We start from the raw sequence: 22,647 nt of genomic DNA, 5'->3' as shown, positions 1-22,647 counted from the left end.
TTGCACGTTGGTGAGCTGGTCACCGCTAGTGACGTCACTAAGGAAATCCAGATTGTCCAAAAAACATCCAACGCTTTTCGAAGGCAGTATCGGCCTCCTTTGTCTGGATCCCTGATACTGCCTTAGAAACGCATCAGAGGTTTTATGGACAATCTGCATTTCCATAGTGGCGACCAGCTCACTAACGTGCAATCCAGAGGGACATGGTACGGTAGAGATGCCACCGGCCGGGGCAGTCTCCCGTCCGATCCCACCAAGCAGCGAACACAGGACATTTCTACTAGATCCGGACAGAACTGAATTCCCAACACCAGGACCAGAACATACCCCGCTATCCGCAGGTAAATAACTAAACACCTGGATACATAGGGGGTACATACCAAATTAGTCTGCCTGTCTCTCATGATATCTATTTATATACAGAAAGAATATTAAATCTAAACTCGGAAAAAAACTATAACTCTTGTCTAGACAAACCTAGTCCCCAGCATCTTTGAATGAACTATATAACACAGGGTAAGAGATCGCTAATGTAATAGAATCCTTTAACTATGAATAACAGTATTAACATCATCTATTTCTCATAGATACAAACCCTCATATATAGCCACGCATATGGTTCATATGCAGAAGTCTTCATTCATAAACAGATCAAGTGAACACAATTAGGTGGGTACAGTGCACTCTAAATCTACCTCAATATACACATCTTTTTCATATTTCATTATATGATCAATTGTATGTATTTTTTGATCTAACAGGAATACTTTGCTACAAACGGCAACACCCAGTGATCCTGAGGGAAACGTCTTTCTGCCTCTGTCTGTGTTACAATTCTTAAACTTACTTGAGTAGGCATTGGTGGTATGCACAATATTAACCCTTTCAAATATATCTAGGTAGGAAGATTAAGACAGTATACAAACCAAAAAGAAACACCTTGTATTTATATGGGTGGGCTGCACCTAGAAAGATGAGGTTGAGGCTTTAGAGCTTCTTGGCCAAAATGTTTTATTATGATAGTATTATTGTTTATCTTTACAAGTTCGAGAATAAATGCTATGTCCCAGCACTTTCCAAGCATAATTCATTTGGTCACAGGTCCACCATAAACTATGAGTAATGGCCACTTGAAAACATATTTACACATAATGACGATTAAACTTGAATACAGCATATAAAAGCACACTGGAGAGGTGATAACCAGCTGTCCATCAGACTGCATTGTTCAGCACAGTTCCTTACATTTTTGCAATGGGCTTCTCGGAACCACATGGACCTTCTTCCTCATGCTCCCATGGAATGGGGTCATTGTTTTGATCAGATGGATTGGCTTCCCTTTCATGCCAGAACTGCTCCACATCTGGTAAAACTGGGTTTTCCTTACTGTCTTGGCTTCCAAAGTTTTGCTGAGAACATGACTGCTCCATGTTGCCATTAGTTGTAGGACGCTCTGGGACAAGATCTGGGGTAGAAGCGGAGTCTGGTGGAACCTCTGGAGTCAGTGCTCCTGTATCTTTTACATCATCCTCCTCTTTGTCTTTTGCAACTAAAGGTTTCTTAGAAATGAAATGTTTCCAGACGTCTTTGAAACCTTCTTTAAATTCTTCTGACATGACAAGAAAGATGAATGGATTTATACATGACAGAGAAAGCATAAATACTTGGGCTAATGTCAGGAATGCTTGAGGAGGAGGTGGACCACTCAGGAGTTGATGCCAAAACCATAGCCAGGATATCCACTCTGGAAGCCATAATATGCAAAATGTGATGGTGACAGTCAGTAGCATTATTGTGAGCCTTCTGGACCTCATTTGGTTTCGTAAATTCTGAGTTTTAGTTCCTCTACGTTGGCATTGGGCGTATGCTCTCCGAAAGTAGAAGAATGCAATTGTGAAAGGGATGAGATATACGAAGAGTGGATAAAGCTTGACAAAGATGGCCATTATCTTCTGTGTTTCAGGTGGCATGCTTAGGAGGCAAATAGCAGAGCTGTTATTTTGCTTTGCATCTGTAAAGAAACACTCAGGTAATGGCAGAATAGAAGCGACCACCCAAATAGACACCATAACAGCACAGATGGTCATTTGTGGAATGGTCACTTGCTTTGCAGGATTGCTGGCATATATGAAACAAGATCTGGAAACTATTGCTATGGTGAAACTCTTTACTGACATGCAGGCATGTGTGAACCAGTCCGCAGTTCTGCACACAAACCAACCTAATGTCACAGTGGATGGAGAGTAGGCTGCTGCCCTGAATGGCACAGAGAACATCAACAGCAGGACATCTGAGACACTTAGATTCAGGATCAGAGAGTGGATCAAGGAAGGATTGGCTTTCCTGGAATTGTGAAGAAGAATAGAGATCACGCATAGGTTACCAGTAAGTCCCAATAAACAGATCAACACCAGTAAGGTGGGTGTGACAAAAGTCCATTCTCCAAGGTCCAGAGGCTGAAATCCCAATGCATACAGAGTTTGCTTTGGAAGGGAGCTGTCCACAGTGCTGAAGTTGGTCTCCATGTCCCTTAGAGATCTGTGCAGACTGAAGCAGATTTAGGATATCCCCACCTGTAAGACTTAGCTCTACACAGGCATTTAGGAGGATGATGTGCACCTCCTTCTCTTATATACAGCCTGCACCTCTGACTGACAGCTCCCAGCCACAGCGCATTGGATGCTTCATGTTAGCAAATGTCATTACCATCTTATTAGTCATCCCATTTATTATAGGATTTCCAGATCAATTATTCATAGCTGAATCAGACGTTATGCAGGTCTACTTATTCATGACTGAGGTATTGTGAAAATGTGAAAAAATGGAGTGCTGACACCTTCTCACTGTGAAAAAGATTATTAAAGAGAATCTATCAGATCTATTTGCTGCTAAGAGCTGCAGACACTGTTGGATAGGGGTTATGGTATAAAAGTGAACTGTACCTTTTCTGGAGCTAATGGTGGCTGCAAACTTATAAAATTGCCATTTTACTTCTTAGACACGCCTGACATGCCTCCCAGCCCTTCCTCGACAGGGATGTACAGGGCTCTAAGTCAATGAAGGTGGGGCTGGGAGGTGAAAGGGAGTGAGGAGGTATGTTAGGCAGTGATACTTGAACAGATTGCCCCCACCTCCTTGACACTTGGCTCAGAAATAAAAATAAAAAAGGGATTTCATTATTTTGGCAACCACCATCAGCTTTATGAAAGGAACAGTTTCTTTTGTACTATAGCAGTACATTTTTGTTCTTTTATGTCATTTAGTAAATATTTAAACTTTACTTCCCCCTCCTTAAAGGTTGAAGCCAAAGCATTTTCTTGTGTGCGAACATTTTGTGTACATTTTAATAAACTGTACAAAGTAACTGTAGCACTAGATTGTATTTAATAAATCAGTTGTTGTACAGCACATAACATAAATAAGCTTCTTAATAGAGTCTCTTAGTAATAATAATGATGAATAGTGTATTGAATTCCATAGAAATGGGCATTTACGTATATTTGCATATATAAACATTTAGGAATGCAAATGGCACTGTATGGTACATTAGATTAAGGGACTACAATTCTTCATAATTGACACCAAAGCAGAGGTGCAAACAATTATAAGGCATTAGAAACGTGATATGATGTGCATATTAGTAAAAGGTATGGCATGATATTTATCTAAGGAATAAGCATTTTTTTCTGGAATATCTATGATTTCTGTGTAACATTTGCATTATTTCCTTATAGAACTGTAAATATAGGTGTTATGGTATAGTAAGGCTAAATTCTCAAACACACAGGGAGCACGTTATCCCCTTTATGACCCATGACTTACATGTACGTCATGGAAGCGCTAGGGTACTCTGAAGCAAGCTCCAGTTGAGCTTGCTTCACTATCGGTGAACAACAGCTGCTATCAGCAGTCAGTGCTCACCGCTAATGCTAGACAAGCTGAGGCCGTTGAAGTGAAAAAAACCTGTGACCCGTAGCCGAATGTGACCTGAGATTCTTCTCAGTGCTGATCGTGTTAGGGGGTTAGGATTGGTTGTAAGTGTTAGGATTAGGGTTAGGGGTTAGAATTAGGGGTTAGGATTAGTTGTAAGGGTTAGGGAGTGAGAGGGAGCCGTCTGTAAAGCAGAAAACTGTGTCCCTGTGCGGAGAGTCACATTCTGCTACAGGGACACAGTTTTCTTCATTACAGCGACTATAATCCTTAAGGTCCCTCAATCAAAATTGATCATGCAATCTAAAATTGGTAAAATGCCGATGCTGGCCCCTAAGGGTGGATGATTGGGACCTCCACAGTGCGATCACACGCCATCCCAATAGAGCTCTGCTTTTCCAGGCAACTTCATCAGGCTGGAGAAGCAGAGCAACGATGACATTGATCAATGCTATGCTATATCATATGAGGAAATAAAAAATTCCAACAAGGCAATGTTACATGAAACTCACGATAAGACATGGAAGGACAGGATACACAAAAAGTGATCAAAAACTCCCATCTACAAAAAAAATGGTGGCGATAAAAACTGCAGATCACAGCGCTACAATCTGGCATGGGGCATCAGACAATTGGACCCCATTTACTAAGTTTGTATCTTCTAAATGTGACTTGCTATGGCAATTGGTCGCACCAGATCTCTGTTTGGGGTTTCACAGTAAAGGGGGTGAAAACATATGCATGGAACACTTTTTAGAATTTTGTTTTTTTCTGTAAATAATTTTGAAATCCATGCAATCCCCCAATTCCTAATGTTTATTTTGTGTTGGTCCATTACATAAAATGATAAAACGTTGCCATCTTTGAGCCAGCATGAGGCAGCATGTTCTGCCAGCACTATGCGGTCAGTGGAATGTCTGCACGGAAATTTCCTGTGTGGACATTCCACTATGTGAACATGGCCTAATAGTGTTTGCAATTTATGGACCACTGACTTGGGAACACGGCTCAGGGACAGCTGTCGCAGGCTGTCATGCCTTGGTAGGAGTTGCAGTTTTGTAACAACTGGGGAGCTGCAGGTCAGGAAACACTGAAGAAGAGCCCTGCGGGGGACTCTTTTCTTTATCCCAATCATGAATTTCTGCCTACTCTCGCATTGTGTGTGTCCGATACTGCCCACTCCTGCAAACATTCTGAAAGGTGCCTAATGCCTAGTGATTGAAGTGCAGGCAGCTCAACACTATCATATAGCTGTTCCAGGATACTTGATGGCATACCTGCTTAAAAGGGCACTGGCAGATCCAAAAATTTTATATAGGATGAAAATTAAAGACCTTTTGTAATATGGTTGTTTACATTTTTTTTAAATATTTAATAAAGAAAACGGCTCCTGAAAATCCAACCACTAGGGGTCCCCATACCTACTGGGACACTAACCAGTCCTGCAGCAGCATCAGGCTTGTCCATGAGTTATGGACAAGAGATGACTCATGGAAAAGGCTGTATAAGTGAACACACCAATCACCTCCTACCACCAAAAAGGAGGGACATGTCCCCTTCCCCATAGAGGATTTCTAAAGCTGAGCTAATGGAAAGAGAGATTTTTTAGGGATGCAACAAAATTTTGGCCACCATAAATTATCGGCCAAAAATGGCCCTTTTGGCATTTTCGGCTGAGGGAATTTTCTGCCAATAATTTCAGGTATGCCTGAGACGTACCTGTACGCCCTGAGTCCCGCCACAGCTATGACAGCCATGGGTCCCGGCTGCTATCAGCAGCCAGGGACCCGCCGGTAATGGCGGACATCAGCGGTCGCGCTTGTGTCTGCCGTTAAACCCTCAGATGCAGTGATCAAAATTGATCAAAGCAGCTGCAGCGGCATCAATGGCTGATCTGATCGGCCACGGGGATCAGATCAGCGAAGATGGCGGCCGGAGGTCTCCTTTTTTTTTTAATTTTTAATTTTTTTTATTTTAATATCAAACAGTTACAAAAATACATTGATACATTGTACAAATCCGATAAAACAACATCACCAATCGGAAGAAAAGCAAAAGCCATAGAAGCCAAATCCAGTTCTTTAGGGGATATCCAATTCCTTAATATAATCAGTCTGGCGAAGAACAAAATCCGATGTAGTAGGCACTCAAATTTGCCCATCTTACCAATAGCTCCCAGCAGTATAAACTCTATCGTACGAGGTACCTTCACAGGGATTTTATTTTCTACCTCCTTTATTACAGATTCCCAGAAAACAGATATCTTCTCACACAACCAAAAACTATGTAAATAGTCCGCCTCTTCCAAACCACATTTAACACACTGTGAAGTGATTCTCACCCCTATCCTATGTAAATGAAGCGCGGAATAGTGGGTCCTGTGTAATATCTTAAATTGTGTAATTTTATGTTCCATATTACGAGAAACCTTGCTTATATTTTGGGCCATAATGTCCCAATCTTCCTCAGACCCAGTACCCACTATTCCGGACCATTTGTCTTTAATTCTGTCGATCCCCCTTACTCCAATAATCTTATTTAATTTCTTATACAAAATTGATATTCCTTTTTTTTTTTAAAGTGCTCTATTTGAGTTTCTGTGCTACATATATCTCCTTATCTATCGTGTTATGGACTGCATGACTAACTTGCCAATAGTACAGCCAATCGTTATCACTAATATCATACCCCCTTTTTATGTGCTCAAATGAAAAGAGTTGTCCTTTATCAAATAATTGTTCCAGTCGTTTTATATCCTTACTATCCCAAAAAGTTGACTCACACTTCACCAATTCTTTAAATTTATTGTTACCCCATAGGGGTGTGAACCCAAAACTATTTCCTACATGTAATTCTCCCTTTAATCTTTCCCATACTTTCCTATATTTATACAATAACATCGTGTTATTTGGCCCACTCTCCTCATAATCATCTAATTCCAACACCTCATATATGTTCACTTTCTCCTTATCTATTACAATCTTCTCCAGGTATCTAAAATTTCTCCAATTCACAATTCGTACCAACTGCGCGGCCATGTAATAAACAAAAAAATTGGGCATATCCAATCCCCCCCTATCTCCAGGGGGCCATAAAATATCTGTACTTCAGACGAACCCTTTTTCTTCCCCATAACAATCTACCCAGTATCACTTCTATCTTCCGGAACCAGCATTTGCCGATCCACACTGGCGAGGCAGCAAGAAAAAAAAGGATCTGTGGGAGGACCACCATTTTTATTATCGCCATCCTTTCTGACATAGAGAAGGGCATTTTAATCCATACTTCTACTCTCTTCGCTAAACTATTCAAAAGGGGCCGTAGATTGTTAATCACAAACCTATCATTCGTGGCTGCTATTTTTACCCCCAGATAAAGTAAACATTCTTTTTTTTTTTAACACGGATAGTCTTCCCACCGTCTCCCCCATATCTTCATCTAGGGGGAGCATAGTAGATTTACTCCAATTTATCTCCAACCCAGATAGAGGGGCAAATGCCTCGAACATCTTAATGATACGATGTATTTTTTCTTGTGGGTTAGCTACAAAAAGGAGGATATCATCTGCAAATAACAAGATCTTACTCTTCTCTCCATTTACTCCAAATCCCTCATAAACATCATTATCTCTTATCCAAGCCGCTAAGGGTTCAATATAAATTAAAAATAAAAAGGGTGAGAGGGGGCAGCCCTGCCTTGTTCCTCTACTTAGTTTGAATGGGTAGGAGGGAGTTCCATCCACCACTACACTCGCCTCGGGGTTAGTGTATAGTAGCTGAATATAACTCAAAAACCTCGGGCCCACCCCAACCCTCTTCAAAACTTCCCAGAGGTATCCCCACTCCACCCTGTCAAAAGCTTTAGTAGCATCCAATAACAGAATGGAGCGGGGGCCCCGGGATCCACTCTGGATTGCTTCATACACCTGGTGGATATTGTCATGAATCGTTCTTCCTGACCTAAACCCTCCCTGGTCACCGTCCACCACTACCTCCACTACTTTTTCCAATCTCTTTGCCAGTGCTTTTGCTATTATCTTTATATCTGTATTAAGCAAGGAGATAGGACGATATGAGCCCAAATCCAAGGGATTCTTATCTTTTTTCCTAATGAGTCTAATATTAGCCTCACACATAGATTTAGGGAGAACCCCCCCCTCCAGGATTCATTAATGATACCCATCAGTTTTGGAAGTAGCAGAGTTGAGTATATCCTATATATCTGGAAAGGAATGCCGTCACACCCGGGGGATGTATTCCCTTGAATTGATGCCAATGCCTCCTCCAATTCCTGGAGGGAAATTGGGTCATCCAGGGAGTCCCTGACATCCTCTGTCAAGCTTGGAATATTAATTCCCCTCAAGAATTCCGCTACCTCCGCCCTATTAATATCGCTGCCCATATAGAGATTGGAGAAAAAAGAGCCAACCATTTGGGCTATTTCTTCTCTATCTGTGGTTATGCTGCCATCCTCCCTCCTCAGAGCCATAATACCACATTCGTCGCCTTGATTTTTAAGTAATCTTGACAGTGTCTTATTTGGTTTCCCTTTCTCAAAGAAATTAAATTGCCCACTGAAGAATAGTTTATTTTGTGCCTTCTTAAGTAGATATTCTTTATATTCCTCTTGAGCTGCCTTCAGTTCTAACAGCTGTCCCCCCCCACTATCCTCTTCTATCCCTGCTTCTAATGTTGCCACTTTACTATTCAGTACTGATTCTTCCTGTGAGAATTCCTTTTTTTTTTTATTGATTCGCCCTATATATAGGCCCCTCAAATATGCCTTCATAGTATCCCATACCACCTGAGGGTTTGCGGACTTATGATTAATCTCCCAGAATGCCTCTATTTCCTGTCTAAACCAGTCCTGGTCGCCCACTAATTCAATCCAGTGGGGGTTGAGCCGAAAGCCCAACCTTTTCCCACCCATTACCTTACCTCCAATTTCCACCACCACTGGGCAATGGTCCGATAGGGTTTTAGCTTTATACTGCACCCTGCTGGTCCAGGTCATTGCATTCTTATCACACAGGCATAAGTCAATTCGGGAAGCGGTGTTATATGAGGTACTAAAACATGAGTACTGTCTTACTCCTGGGTTTAGTTTCCGCCACCCATCAACCCAATTCATCTCTCCACAGTATCTCGCCAATGCTGTTTCGTTCCCCCCTACATTCCTACCTAATTTGTATCTGTCCATACTAGGGTCCATTACATTGTTCAAATCTCCAACTATCCATAATGCCGAATGTGTCTTACTTTCGCTATAGCTCACGAGGTCCCTCAGAACATCCACTCTAAAAGGTGGAGGAATATTGACAAAAGCCAAGATGACTGCCCTATCTTCCCATATTCCATAAAGAAATACATATCGACCATACTTATCTACCTTTGCATTCTTAGTCTCGAATGGTACCCTCCTGTGAACATATACTGATACTCCCACGGAGTAGGAAGAGAGTCTGGAGTGGTATTCTTCTTTGGCCCACTTCCTTGGAAGTATCTGCTCATCTCTTGACCTATGGGTCTCAACTAAACATATGATCGCAGGAAGGCACCTCCGAATATAATCGAAGATTGCACACTTTTTAATTCTATCCGACATACCTCGTACGTTCCAGGCTAATAATTTAAGCATAGATATATTTGCCTAAGAGAAAAAAGAAAAGAGAGAAAAAAAAATAATAAATAAAAAAATAAAAAAAACTCTTTTGATCATCCCGTGCCATCCCTCCCTCCTTTCCCTTACCCTTCCCCCCCCCGGCACCCCCCCTCTCCCCATAATGCACCGTACTTCTATGCACTCCTATCCTAGTGACACCCCAGAGAACCCCCCAACCCCTCCCCCCTCCTCCCCGAGACGTAACATTATTACTCAACTAATACTTCCAACCCCTAATGCCACAGTAGTGCCTTATATTAGATGCCTTCTTTATCCATCCAATCTGAGACTTCTTGTGGGGTTCCAAATATTGTTACCTTTCCCTTATGCTCAACCCGGAGTCTCGTTGGAAACAGCAGAGAGAAGGGCACCCCTGCGTTCTTTAGCCACCTTTTTATCTCCCGAAAGGATGCCCTTTTCATCTGGGTCTCCCAAGAGAAATCCGGATATAGAAAAATATTCTGTCCATTATACTGTAGGTCCCTCATCTCTCTTGCCCTCCTAAGGATAGTATCCCTGTCCTGGGAGGTATATAACTTAATTAGGATTGTCCTAGGGGGACCCCCCGGAGGGGGAATACGCCTTGGCACCCGATGAGCTCGTTCAATCCCAAACATTGGGGTAAGATGCCCTTCCCCTATCCCCTCCTTCAACCACCTACTAAGAAACTGTATGGCAGAGTCCACCCCCTCTGGAAACCCCACCATCCTTATATTACAACGTCTGGATCTATCCTCAAGGTCAGTGAGCTTATCTTTAACAGATGTCCTCTCCTTTTTCAAGTCACTAACCTCCTCCTCCAAAACCTTAATCCTATTTTCTGTTTTAGGGACTTCTTCCTCCAGTCTGGAAATCCTATCTCTCATTTTAGTCATATCGTGTCTTATCAGAGATACCCCGGTAGATACCACACCCAGTTGTTTATTTATCTCCTCAATTGCACAATTAGATTTTTTCAGCCCTCCCAAGATCTCCTCCAACATCTGTGTTCCCATAGGGGGCACAGACTGCCCTTCCTCAGTTTCTTCCACCTCCAAGACCGAGTACCTAGAGCCTGTTTTACTAGGGGAGAGGTCCTTCTGGGTTCTAGTTTTCATACCCACAGCTGGAGACTTCCATATTTTATCCAATTTACCCATAGCCCCCTTATCTTTTTGTGGCGAGCTACCCCCTGATCTTCTGGGGTTCACCTTAGGGGCCATTTCACCCACTATTTCTCTTCACTTTATATTTGTGGGGTGTATGTATCACTACGGGGATATCACGGACCAACTTAGAAACTTTATACACCATAGGCCCCTCCCACTCGAGAATTTAAATCCCGTTATTTACAGTATACAAAAGTAAGAATTCACAGTCCCATATGGCTCTGGGGAGCGCTTAAAACCTACGGTATCACACCCTGATCCAGAAATATCCACCACCAAATATAGCATACTAATATGCAACTACGGAATCATTAGCGTATTCACGCTCCCCCTGGAAGACAGTGCAATCACCCCCCAGAGTCACTGATCTTATTGGGTCCAGGGAGGGGTCCAATTTCATGAGAGAGGAATTCTGCTAAGACCAAGTTGTTCAATTTAGTCCATGAGTCCCGGTTTCTCCTGTATAAGAGAGAGAGGGGGGGGAGCAAGTCCTCCAAAAACATCGATTTTTACAGCATGGCAAGCCATAGGTACCTCTACGTGACCATAATTATACCATCCATACTCCTCAAGGTCCACACAGCTTTCATTATGGGCAGAGAGTCTCCATGACTAAAAGTAAAGGATGCCTAAAGGGAGGAGGGAGGGGGGGCGTCAGTCCCACATTGCTCAGTTAGCTCAGTTCCCCGAGGCGTCAATTGACCATTAGGGCTCGGCCTAAGCAGGTAGGGCAGGAGCATCTCTAGCACTGTAATTAGGCACACTGTAGCTCCTTCCTCATGTGCAGCAGCCAAACAGCACCCCAAGCTAATAATATACATGTCTGCCTCATAAGGACATTTAATAAACTTCAATGGGTGCTCCACAGTTACCAACCATCACAGGGGGAAGAGGGGGGAGACCCGGACAGATGCATTGCCGCAGCTGCCACTCACCAAATCGCTAGGAGGAGTGACCAGGCAGAGAGTCAGGCATCCAATATTGTCCATTCCACATGGGGCCAGTGCAAGGGGCCGCTGCTGTTCAGAATGTTGCCGGGGTATTAATCAATGGTTTCACCCAGTTGGAGGGAATCCGTGAGTAGGTTTCATGGCAGTTTGTCCTCATGTAAAACACATCCATGCAGAGAGACTGCTGTATAAGAAAATCTGCCCCCAAAAGGGAGCAATAACTCACCGGCTTCTGCACTGTTAGATATTCATCACATGTAGCGTCTGATCGTTTTACTCAGCTCCACTCTCCATCCACAAGAAAGGGTCTGGGCCAGTCTATCCAAATCCCAGCAAGGAGTAGCGGAGTTCCACACATGCCCCTCAACACCTCCGCGTCACTGTGGCCTACTTGAGTTTATATAGGCCTCCGGCACAAGCCCGAAGCTCCTCTCAGTAGCTGGCAGAAGTAAAACCACACCCCCCCCCCTCTCTCACCTCCTCTCCGGCATCCCCTTCCACAGCGCCTCCCGTCCTATCCGACGACGGGTTGCGCCACCACCGTCTCGCTCCTCCCTCCTCCGACGGCAGAATCCAGCCCCCCGGCTCTTCACAGGGCGTCCGGGCAGGAGAGCCCCACTGTCGGCGTTAAGCCGTGAGTATCCCGGCATCGCGAGGTCGGCATCCACTCCACCTTCGTCCCGAGGGCTCAGGGGGTGGGGGCGGGGCCAGAGCCCCGGAGTGCGCGGCCCTAGCTCATGCCGCCGTCACTTCCTCGGCCGGAGGTCTCCTTACCTGCCTCCTGCTGACATCATGGGGTCTTCTTCTCTGGTCTACTATCCAGCAGACGAGAGAAGTAGATCAGAGATAATACTGATCAGAGCTATGCATAATATTAACCAACATACCCGACAGAGTAACTAATGTGCAGGTCAGGGGGCACCTAGGAAATAGCAATCACAATATAATACAATATAACTTGTCCTTCAATAAGGGATCTCTGAGACGTGCCACAAGAACAATTAATTTTAGAAAGGCAAAGTTTGATCAACTCAGAGAGGACCTTAAAGCGCAACTGTCATGAATTTGTACCCCCATAAACTAATCACAGGGTGACAAAGTTCTTTATAATTACTATTCAGGCATATCTTTTGCTGCTTTCTAGCAGTGACGATCAGCCTGAAATATACTTTATATTACAGTCAGCAACAATCTGATAGGCGTGGCCTGTCCCCTGTATGTCAGCGCTGGGACCACTGTGTGATTGACACACAGGTCCCAGCGCAAAACCAGTGCCCATTCTCCTGTCTGCTTATAATGCCGGCGCAGCGGACGGCAAGTTTTCATAGCAACCGCTCACTAGAGGCAGAGCAGGCAGGCAGGCAGGCAGGCATGCTATGAAAACTAGCCACCAACAGCGCAGCACCAGTGATGGGAAGAAAACTGTATAGTAGCAATCTTCACAGATGACACAAAGCTGGTGGTTAACACAATAGAGGCCAGTGCACTGTTACAAATTAATTTGGATGGGTTGGAGGCTTGGACTGGGAAGTGGCAGATGAGGTTCAACATTGATAAATGTAAGGTTATGTACAAGGGAGGAAAAATCCAGGCTGGGATTATGTATTAAATGGTAAAACCCTGGGGACGAATGATGTGGAAAAGGACTTAGGAGTGTTAGTTAATAGTAAATTTACCTGTAGTGACCAGTGTCAGGCAGCTGCTGCCAAGGCAAATAAAATCATTGAAAGCATCAAAAGGGACATAGATGCCCACGACTAGGTAATAATTCCACCACTATACAAATCACTAGTCAGACCACACATGGAAAACTGTGTACAGTACTGGGCACCAGTGTACAAGAAAGATATAGTGGAGCTGGAGAGGGTTCAAAGACGGGCAACCAGAGTAATACGGGGAATGGGAGGACTACAGTACCCAGAAAGATTATAAGAATTAGGGTTATTTAGTTTAGAAAAAAGAAGGCTTAGGGGAGGCATAATAACTATGTATAAATATATCAGGGGACAGTACAGAGATCTCTCCCATGATCTATTTATACCCAGGACTTTATCTATAACAAGGGGGCATCCTCTACATTTAGAGGAAAGAAGGTTTCTACACCAGCACAGATGGGGTTTCTTTACTGTAAGAGCAGCAAGACTGTGGAATTTCACTGCCAGAGGAGGGGGTCATGGTGAACACAATAAAAGAGTTCAAAAGCGCTGGCTGTGTTTCTGGAGAATAATAACATTACAGGTTATGAATAATAGATTTCTAGGGACAGAACATTGATCCAGGGATTCATTCTGATGCCATATTTGGAGTCGGGAAGGATTTTTTTTCCCTAGTATGGGTCAATTAGCATCAGCTTCATAAGGGGTTTTTTTCTTTTTTTGCCTTCTTCTGGATCAACTTGATGGACCCTGGTCTTTTTTTTTTCCTCAACTATGTAACTATTATTTATTTATTTATTTTTGTGGGATCTGACAAGTACGCTTTAACACTGCAATAACATGTCTTCCAGTGATTTACAGGGACTAGTATTTGAATTCTGAAGTGTGCCTGTGCAGAAAGTGACAACAAATAGATAAGGGGAGTTCAACTAAATGTATATGGTGAAATGTAAAGAAAGGGTGCCGCTACAGTAAAAGACCACAACAGCTATTTAGAACAAATTAATCACTGCAAAAAAGCGCACACCACTATGAAATGTATGCATGAGTACAAAAGCTTTATTAGGGCACATATACAAATAACATATCAAAAAACATACTCAGGGACAATTTAAAAACAACTAAATCTGCTCAACCAGAGCACAGCACAACCCTGGAGAAGGGCCATGAATCCCCTCCCACAGGTAAGCGACCCCGTCCGCAATAAAGAACCTGTATTAGAATAACCACAAAAATGTAGAAAATATAATGTCTCACAAACACCTAGCTTGCATCAAAATTATCGAGTATAAAAGAATATAGGTAAGTCTAAATAATACTTAGGTGAGAGACACTGATGGACATCCAATAGGCGGGGACAGAGTCACGCCAGACCCCCACGCGTTCCAATGCTAAGCGACTTCCTCAGGGGTGTTGTGCTACAGTTGTCCCCACATCCAGTATATATATATATATATATATATATGTATATATGCAGGTGAGCCCATTCCACGCCTCATGATGTCAAGCAGCGTGCATCATGCGATAACTTCCGGTCCGGATGCCTTCCTGCGTAGGGGTGTCATATGATAAGGTCCCGGTCATGTGTCACCTGTATAAGAATAACGCGATATGACTCCGTAGACCGTGATAATAGGGTTTGCAATAGTCACAGAAGAAAGAGTGTGTGTCACGACGCATGCGCATAGGCACATAACATATTTAGCGTATGGGGCCGAAGTCCGTGATATATACTCAATTCCTCTCGCGAGGGGCTCTGGCATAATCCCGTCCCCACCTATTGGATGTCCATCAGTGTCTCTCACCTAAGTATTATTTAGACTCACCTATATTCTTATATACTCGATAATTTTTATGCAAGCTAGGTGTTTGTGAGACAGTATATTTTCTACATTTTTGTGGTTATTCTAATACAGGTTGTTTATTGCGGACGGGGGTCACTTACCTGTGGGAGGGGGTTCATGGCCCTTCTCCAGGGTTGTGCTGTGCTCTGGTTGAGCAGTTTTAATTGTTTTTAAATTGTTCCTGAGTATATGTTTTTTGATATGTTATTTGTATATGTGCCCTAATAAAGCTTTTGTATTCATGCATACATTTCATAGTGGTGTGCGCGTTTTTGCAGTGTGCATAAAGTGATACAGCTATAAACAGATTTGCCATTCAGAAGCATAGAAAACTAGGTGAGAATGTCTTACAAAGCTTTTCCATGCTCCTGAATGTCATAACTGCTTCTAGCTGTATCACTTTATGCACAGGCGCACCTCAGAACTATATAATAGTCCCTGTAAGGCTATGTTCACACGGATGGAGCTTGTGCAGAATGTCCACATGGAATACTCTGCACGGACATTCCGCTTCACCTAGCTTTTCTATGCTTCTGAATGCCAAATTTTCACACTCAGGTACTATAGAAAAGTAATGCATTATGGACTCGGAGTGCAGTCAGACAGTAAAGTATATGGCGTCACTGGACACCGAGTAAGCAGCAGATTATATGCACTGCATATAGCTTCCCACAGGTTTTAGCAATTAGAACAAACAGCTAGGGGCATGATATTGTCAAGCCCAATCCAAAAGGTGCTCAGTCCCATAAAGCACACAACGCTAATCCAAATCAGCAGAGGAAAGAATGTAGATAGCACTCACCGGTATTGCTGTGCATTAAATCTTCTTTACTGTGCAGTCCTCATAAGGTGATAAAAGACTGACAGCAGCATGTTGCAGCGGGAGGTGTGGACACCAGAGCAAGTGAAAACTGTGTGACAGCTGTTGCGTAGGGTGCGCCTACTTCATCATACCACGTCTTTAAATGATGTCAGTGCTGGTATTATACCCATAAGCAAAACAAATATCTGACAAACTCCTACGTAACTATGACTTAAATAAACCACAGAACTAACAATGTTTATAAAAAAAAGATACCTAGATCTATTTGCGTAGATCCATTTCACTTCAGCACACAGGAGAAGCTTTTTCCTATCTACACCCTTGATCTGCAGAATTCTCTCAATTCCAAAGAATGAGAGCGATTTGGGATCATTATCATGATACTCTTGTACATGCTGAATGACTCTAGGACAGCCTTTTCCAGTTCTTAGGGAATATATATGCTCTCGGAACGGGTATGTAGGAGGCATGTGGTGATCCTCACATATTAGGGACTCGTTTAAATGCTATAAAAGTTTTTTGTTTACTGAAATTAGCTAGGGCAGGATCTTTTTTGTATCAGGTACCAGTTTTTGTATATAGTTTGTTCAATAATGTTAGAAAGTGGGCTGTGTTTAAAAGTAAAACAAAATCGTTGGTTACCATCTTCCTTCCCTTCCCATCTGAAGTTCTGCCTGTGCATAACGTTCAGAATGATAGGCAGAGGCGCATTAAGGAGTTCAACTTATGGCTTAGTAAATGGTGTCAAGAGCAAAGATTTGGCTTTGTGTCTCATGATAGCTCTACTTGAAATAGAAAGGAACTGTACAAAAAAGATGGTTTGCATCTTTCTCTCAAAGGAACGAATGTACTCCATGAACAATTCCAAGACTTTGCTAAGGAGTATTTAAACTAGGAGGGGGGGGGGGGCAAAAGAGTGAAAGTCCATGAGTCCTATTGCCCCCCGAAACAATGCGAGAACATGTCACTAGCACAGAGGTTAAGAAATGACAAGCTCAGAGTCCTGTCTTCAAATGCCCGCAGTTTAGGTAATAAAATCAATGAACTTGGGTCAAGAATGGCATCTGTGAATGTAGATTTAGTGGCTGTTACTGAGACATGGTTTAATGAAAGTAATGACTGGGACATATCCATACCAGGGTACTCTTTATACAGAAGAGACAGAGAAGGCAAGAAAGGAGGAGGAGTGGCCCTATATGTGAAAGATAGCATAAAATCTAACCTAATACAAGTTAGTTTGGGTTATGTTGCAGTTTGGTAATCAGATAGTAACTCGTGTAGGTGTGATATATAGACCACCTGGCCAAGTTAAAGAATTAGATGATCTACTAGTTGAAGAAAAACTGGAAAACCAAAATAGCTATTTCTGTCAGGAGTACAGATATTCTTAATTCCCTACTGGTAAGTGGTTGAGGAGCCAACCCAGAGGGAGGCCATTTTGGATTTGGTATTCACAAATGGGGATTATGTATATGATGTTATTTTAGGCGAAAGCTTGGCATCTAGTGATCACCAGTCAGTGTGGTTTAATATAAGAACAGTGAAGGAGTCATACCACACAAAAACAAAAGATTTAGATTTTAGAAGAACAGACATTTCAAAAATGAGATTAGTCATAAATGAGTCCCTATCAGACTGGAACGGATTACATGGAGTCCAGGAGAAATGGGACTACTTAAAAGACGCATTAATGAAGGCAACAGAAATCTGTTGTCAGTAAAAGCAGGAAAAGAAAGAGACCACTGTGGTACTCAGCAGAAGTGGCTAAAATCATAAAAAACTAAAAGCTAGCATTTAGTAATTATAAAACAACCCAGAGCAATGAAGATAGGGAAATCTACAAGACTAGGCAGAAAGAGGCCAAGCAAGTTATAAAAACTTCTAAAGTGCAGGCAGAAGAAAAACTATCTCAGTCTATGAAAAAAGGGGATAAGACATTCTTCAGATATATAAATGTAAAAACAAAATTAAAACAAAGGTATAACTAAATTAAAAACAAAGGAAGGAAGGGCTAGCCGACTGCCTTAATGTATACTTCTGTTCAGTTTTTACAGAAGAAAAAGAAGGAAAAGGACCTCCATTAGGGAGGAAGATTAATTAATAGTTTGATGCATGTGTCTTTACACATGCATTAAACGTTTACTATCTAAAGTTAAGACAAATAAGTCACAGGGACCTGATGGGATACATCCAAAATTATTAAAAGAGCTTAGTGGTGAGCTAGCAAAACCGTTAACAGATTTATTTAACCAATCAATGGTAACAGGAGTCTTCCTGGAAGATTGGAAACTAGCAAATGTCGTGCCCATTCACAAGAAAGGAAGTAGGGAGGAATCAAGCAACTATAGGCCAGTAAGTCTGACATCAATAGTGGGGCAATTAATGGAAACCCTACTAAAGGATAGGATTGTAGAACATCTAAAATCCCATGGATTGCAAGATGAAAAACAACATGGGTTTACTTCAGGGAGATCATGTCAAACAAATCTTATTGATTTTTTTGACAGGGTGACTAAAATAATAGATGGCGGAGGGGCAGTAAACATTGCATATCTAGATTTTAGTGAGGCTTTTGACACCGTCCCACATAGAAGACTTATCAATAAACTACAGTCATTGAGCTTGGACTCCTATATTGTTGAGTGGATTAGACAGTGGCTGAATGACAGACAACAGAGGGTTGTCCCGCCGCTGGGGACCCCCGGGATCATGCACGCGGCACCCCGTTTGTAATCAGTCCCCAGAGCGTGTTCGCTCTGGGACTGATTACAGGCGATCACCGGGCCGGCGGCATGTGACGTCATGCCTCCTTCCCGTGTGATGTCATGCTCCGCCCCTCAATGCAAGCCTACGGGAGGGGGCGTGACAGCTATCATGCCCCCTCCCGTAGGCTTGCATTGAGTGGCAGAGCATGACGTCACACGGGGCGGAGGCGTGTGACACGCTCCGGGGACTGATTACAAACGAGGTGCCGCGTGCATGATCCCGGGGGTCCCCAGCGGTGGGACTCCCGCGATCAGGCATCTTATCCCCTATCCTTTGGATAGGGGAAAAGATGTGTAAGCACCGGAGAACCCCTTTAAAAGTAAGAATTCGGGTAGAAAAACAGACATGGTGCACATCTACAATCTTGTATAATGATCTGACTGCTTCTCAGCATGATGTCAAAAACTAACAGGTTGTTAGTATACATTTTTGATCAAAAAGTACAAGCCCACTCGCCACGTCAAGGCCACCTATTTAGAGTGGGTCCCTAACGTCCCTAGCATAAAATGGTGCAGCACCACCGCTGAGACACCAATGCCCACAGTGGGAAACGACCCACCGGCAGAGCAGCCCCAATGCCACTCAAACCAGTCTATGGGCCGCACCCCTGCAGACACGGCGCCACGGCAGCAACGGACACCGCACAGCACCACACCAGTGTGAACAAGGTCTAATAGCTCACTAACTTGCTCTCCTCAGTCAGACTGGGAGGCTGCTAGGAAAGAAATGGCCCATGTGTAGCTAACTACTACTTATATAGGGTTGGGCTGAGGGGTGGGGAATAGTGCAGCACATGTTAAAACAAAAAAAAAAGGAGGGGATAGAAATCACAGTGTGAATTCGGGTGGAAAAACAGACACGGTGCACATCTACAATCTTGTATAATGATCTGACTGCTTCTCAGCATAATATCAAAAACTAACAGGTTGTTAGTATACATTTTTGATCAAAAAGTACAAGCCCACTCGCCACGTCAAGGCCACCTAATTAGAACCCTTTAAAAGTAATATGGAAGTATTACTTTACTGAGAGAGTAATTCATGCATGGAATAGCCTTCCTTTAGAAGTGGTCGCTGCAAATACAGTGAAGGAGTTTAAACATGCATGGGATAAGCATAAGGCTATCCTTCATATAAAATAGGGCTTCAGATAGGATTCAGATTATTGGGCAGACTAGATGGGCCAAATGGTTCTTATCTGCCCACACATTCTATGTTTCTATGCTTCTATCTTCCATCCCTTTTGTTTTGTGCCTTTCTTTTTTTAGCAAAGATTTCTTTAATAACATATTTCTATCCTGTTGATTTACTTTTTCGTTTGCCTTTCGTAAAACATTATAACCAATATCTAACAGACGCTTGTAAAGATAATTCGCTTGGGATTCAAAACTGGATTGCATACTATTTATGCTCCATAGCCTGAGAAACTGCCATAGGGCACTGCCGACTTTGCATGATTGGGGTGGTAGCTATTGTAATGGAGTAGGGTGTTGCCTGCAGTTGGCTTTCTGTAGCCCACCGTATGCAACGCACTCTCCCCTGTCTGAACTAACACATCCAAAAACTCAATTTATGTTTTGCTTGTTTTAAACATAAAGTGTAAATTCATGGTGTTGGTATTATTGAGGAAAAGAACGAAATTGGAAAAGTCGGTTTCCCATCATGTCCAAACAAAAAGAATGTCATCTATAAATCTAGTGTATCGTAGAGAGACCTTTCCAGCCAGTTATATCCAGCCAGTTATATCAAACCAATCTAATTTGCTTTTATGAAGAGGTGAGTAGAAGCCTTGACAGAGGAATGGCTGTGGATATAGTGTTTTTGGATTTTGCTAAAGCGTTTGATACTGTCCCTCATAGACGTCTGACAGGTAAGTTAAGGTCTTTGGGTTTGGAAATTTTAGTTTGTAACTGGATTGAACACTGGTTCATTGATCGTACCCAGAGAGTGGTGGTCAATGATTCGTACTCTGATTGGTCCCCGGTTATTAGTGGTGTACCCCAAGGTTCAGTACTGGGCCCACTGTTGTTTAATTTATTTATCAATGATATAGAGGATAGCATTAACAGCTCTGTTTCTATCTTTGCAGATGACACCAAGCTTTGTAGCACGGTACAGTCTATAGAGGATGTGTATAGGTTGCAAGATGACTTGGATAGACTAGATGTCTGGGCATCCACTTGGCAAATGAGGTTTAATGTAGATAAATGTAAAGTTATGCATCTGGGTACTATTAACCTGCATGCATCGTATGTCTTAGGGGGGATTAAACTGGCAGAGTCACTGGTAGAGAAGGATCTGGGTGTACTTGTAGATCACAGACTACAGAATAGCATGCAATGTCAGGCTGCTGCTTCCAAGGCCGGCAGGATATTGTCATGTATAAAAAGAGGCATGGACTCGAGGGACAGGGACATAATACTCCCCCTTTATAAAGCATTGGTACAGCCTCACCTGGAATATGCTGTTCAGTTTTGGGCACCAGTCCATAAAAGGGACACTGTGGAGCTGGAAAGGGTGCAGAAACGCGTAACTAAACTAATATGGGGCATGGAACATCTTAGCTATGAGGAGCGATTAAAGGAGTTACAATTGTTTAGTCATGAGAAGAGACGTTTAAGGGGGGATATGATAAATGTATATAAGTATATTAATGGCCCATACAGAAAATATGGAGAAAAACTGTTCCAGGTTAAACCCCCCCAAAGGACGAGGGGGCACTCCCTCCGTCTGGAGAAGAAAAAGTTTAGTCTCAAGGGGCGACACGCCTTCTTTACCATGAGAACTGTGATTTTATAGAACAGTCTACCTCAGGAACTGGTCATAGCAGGAAAAATTAAGAGCTTTAAAACAGGATTAGATACATTCCTGGAACAAAATAACATTAATGCTTATGAAGAAATATAAAATCCCATCCCTTCCCCAATATCACACCACACCCCTACCCTTCAATTCACTGGTTGAACTTGATGGACGTATGTCTTTTTTCAGCCGTACTAACAATGTTACTATATCCAAACTTGAGTCCAGGATCGTCCGAGACCACCCATCCATGGCAGCACTGCCGGTGCCTGCCCCAAATAGACAAAGTCCATAAAACAATTTCAATGAACAGAAAGTAGCAGGCGGCACTCCAGGTGCTATTAAAACCGATTCTTTATGTGCTCGATTAGCAGGTTACAGCAGAGAGGAACACACCAACAGTTTCACGTCAACTAGAACGCTTTGTCAAGGCAGTGTGGGTAAAGGGGGAATTCCCTATTAACCCATCCGGCACCAAATAGACACACCCATTACACGCATATGTGTGAATTGCAGCCCATGTAAATGAATCACGATTCACACAAAAATATTTAGACATATACTAAACATACATAAATATACAAAAGTTAAAAAAATACACAGAACCCCCCAGAAAGTACAAAAATAGATACATATACAATTGTTACAATTATAAAATCTTGCAAAAAGGAGGATAGTTCATTTCTACCATTCAAACCTGTACAGCCTGTAGCATTAGTGCGTATAATCCAGGTTGCCTCAGCCTGAAGCAACCTGGCATGCCTATCCGTACCATTTTCAGATTGTTGTATACGTTGTAGTCCTGCCAATCTTATATTCTTAAAATCCCCTGCATGGCAACTGTTCATATGAGAGATGAACCTGGGGCATCCCTTTCCTGTACGCAGGGAATATAAATGTTCGCGGAATCTGTGGAAAACCGGACGGATGGTTTTACCAATATAAAATTTCAAGCATGGGCATATTATTACATACACAATAAAATCTGAACGGCATGTTATAAAATCAGAGACAATATGTTTTACTGGTCCGAGCTGTAATACCTTTGAGGTTTCCATGTGTTGGGAAT

General features: G+C 42.7%; 1 protein-coding gene across 2 annotated transcripts in view; it reads right to left on the bottom strand.

Moving 5' to 3' along the window:
• Nucleotides 1-781: 781 nt before the first annotated feature.
• GPR151 (G protein-coupled receptor 151) overlaps nucleotides 782-22,647 on the bottom strand; it is a 42,503-nt gene continuing 20,637 nt past the window's right edge. The window contains exons 1-2 of one of the 2 annotated variants that reach the window (XM_056574879.1): nucleotides 15,991-16,117; nucleotides 782-2,843 (exon numbers count right to left, since the gene is read on the bottom strand). In XM_056574879.1, the coding sequence (XP_056430854.1) occupies nucleotides 1,242-2,525 (1,284 nt within the window). In that variant the 5' untranslated portion in view covers nucleotides 2,526-2,843; nucleotides 15,991-16,117 and the 3' untranslated portion in view covers nucleotides 782-1,241. Of the gene's footprint in view, nucleotides 2,844-15,990; nucleotides 16,118-22,647 lie in introns of those variants that run through there. The other variant, XM_056574880.1, reaches the window with a different exon arrangement.

The sequence above is a fragment of the Hyla sarda genome, chromosome 4 (genome assembly GCF_029499605.1).
Source record: "Hyla sarda isolate aHylSar1 chromosome 4, aHylSar1.hap1, whole genome shotgun sequence".
Taxonomy (NCBI): domain Eukaryota; kingdom Metazoa; phylum Chordata; class Amphibia; order Anura; family Hylidae; genus Hyla; species Hyla sarda.
Note: the sequence above shows the minus strand (reverse complement) of the source record. Positions and strands in the feature narration are given on the sequence as shown.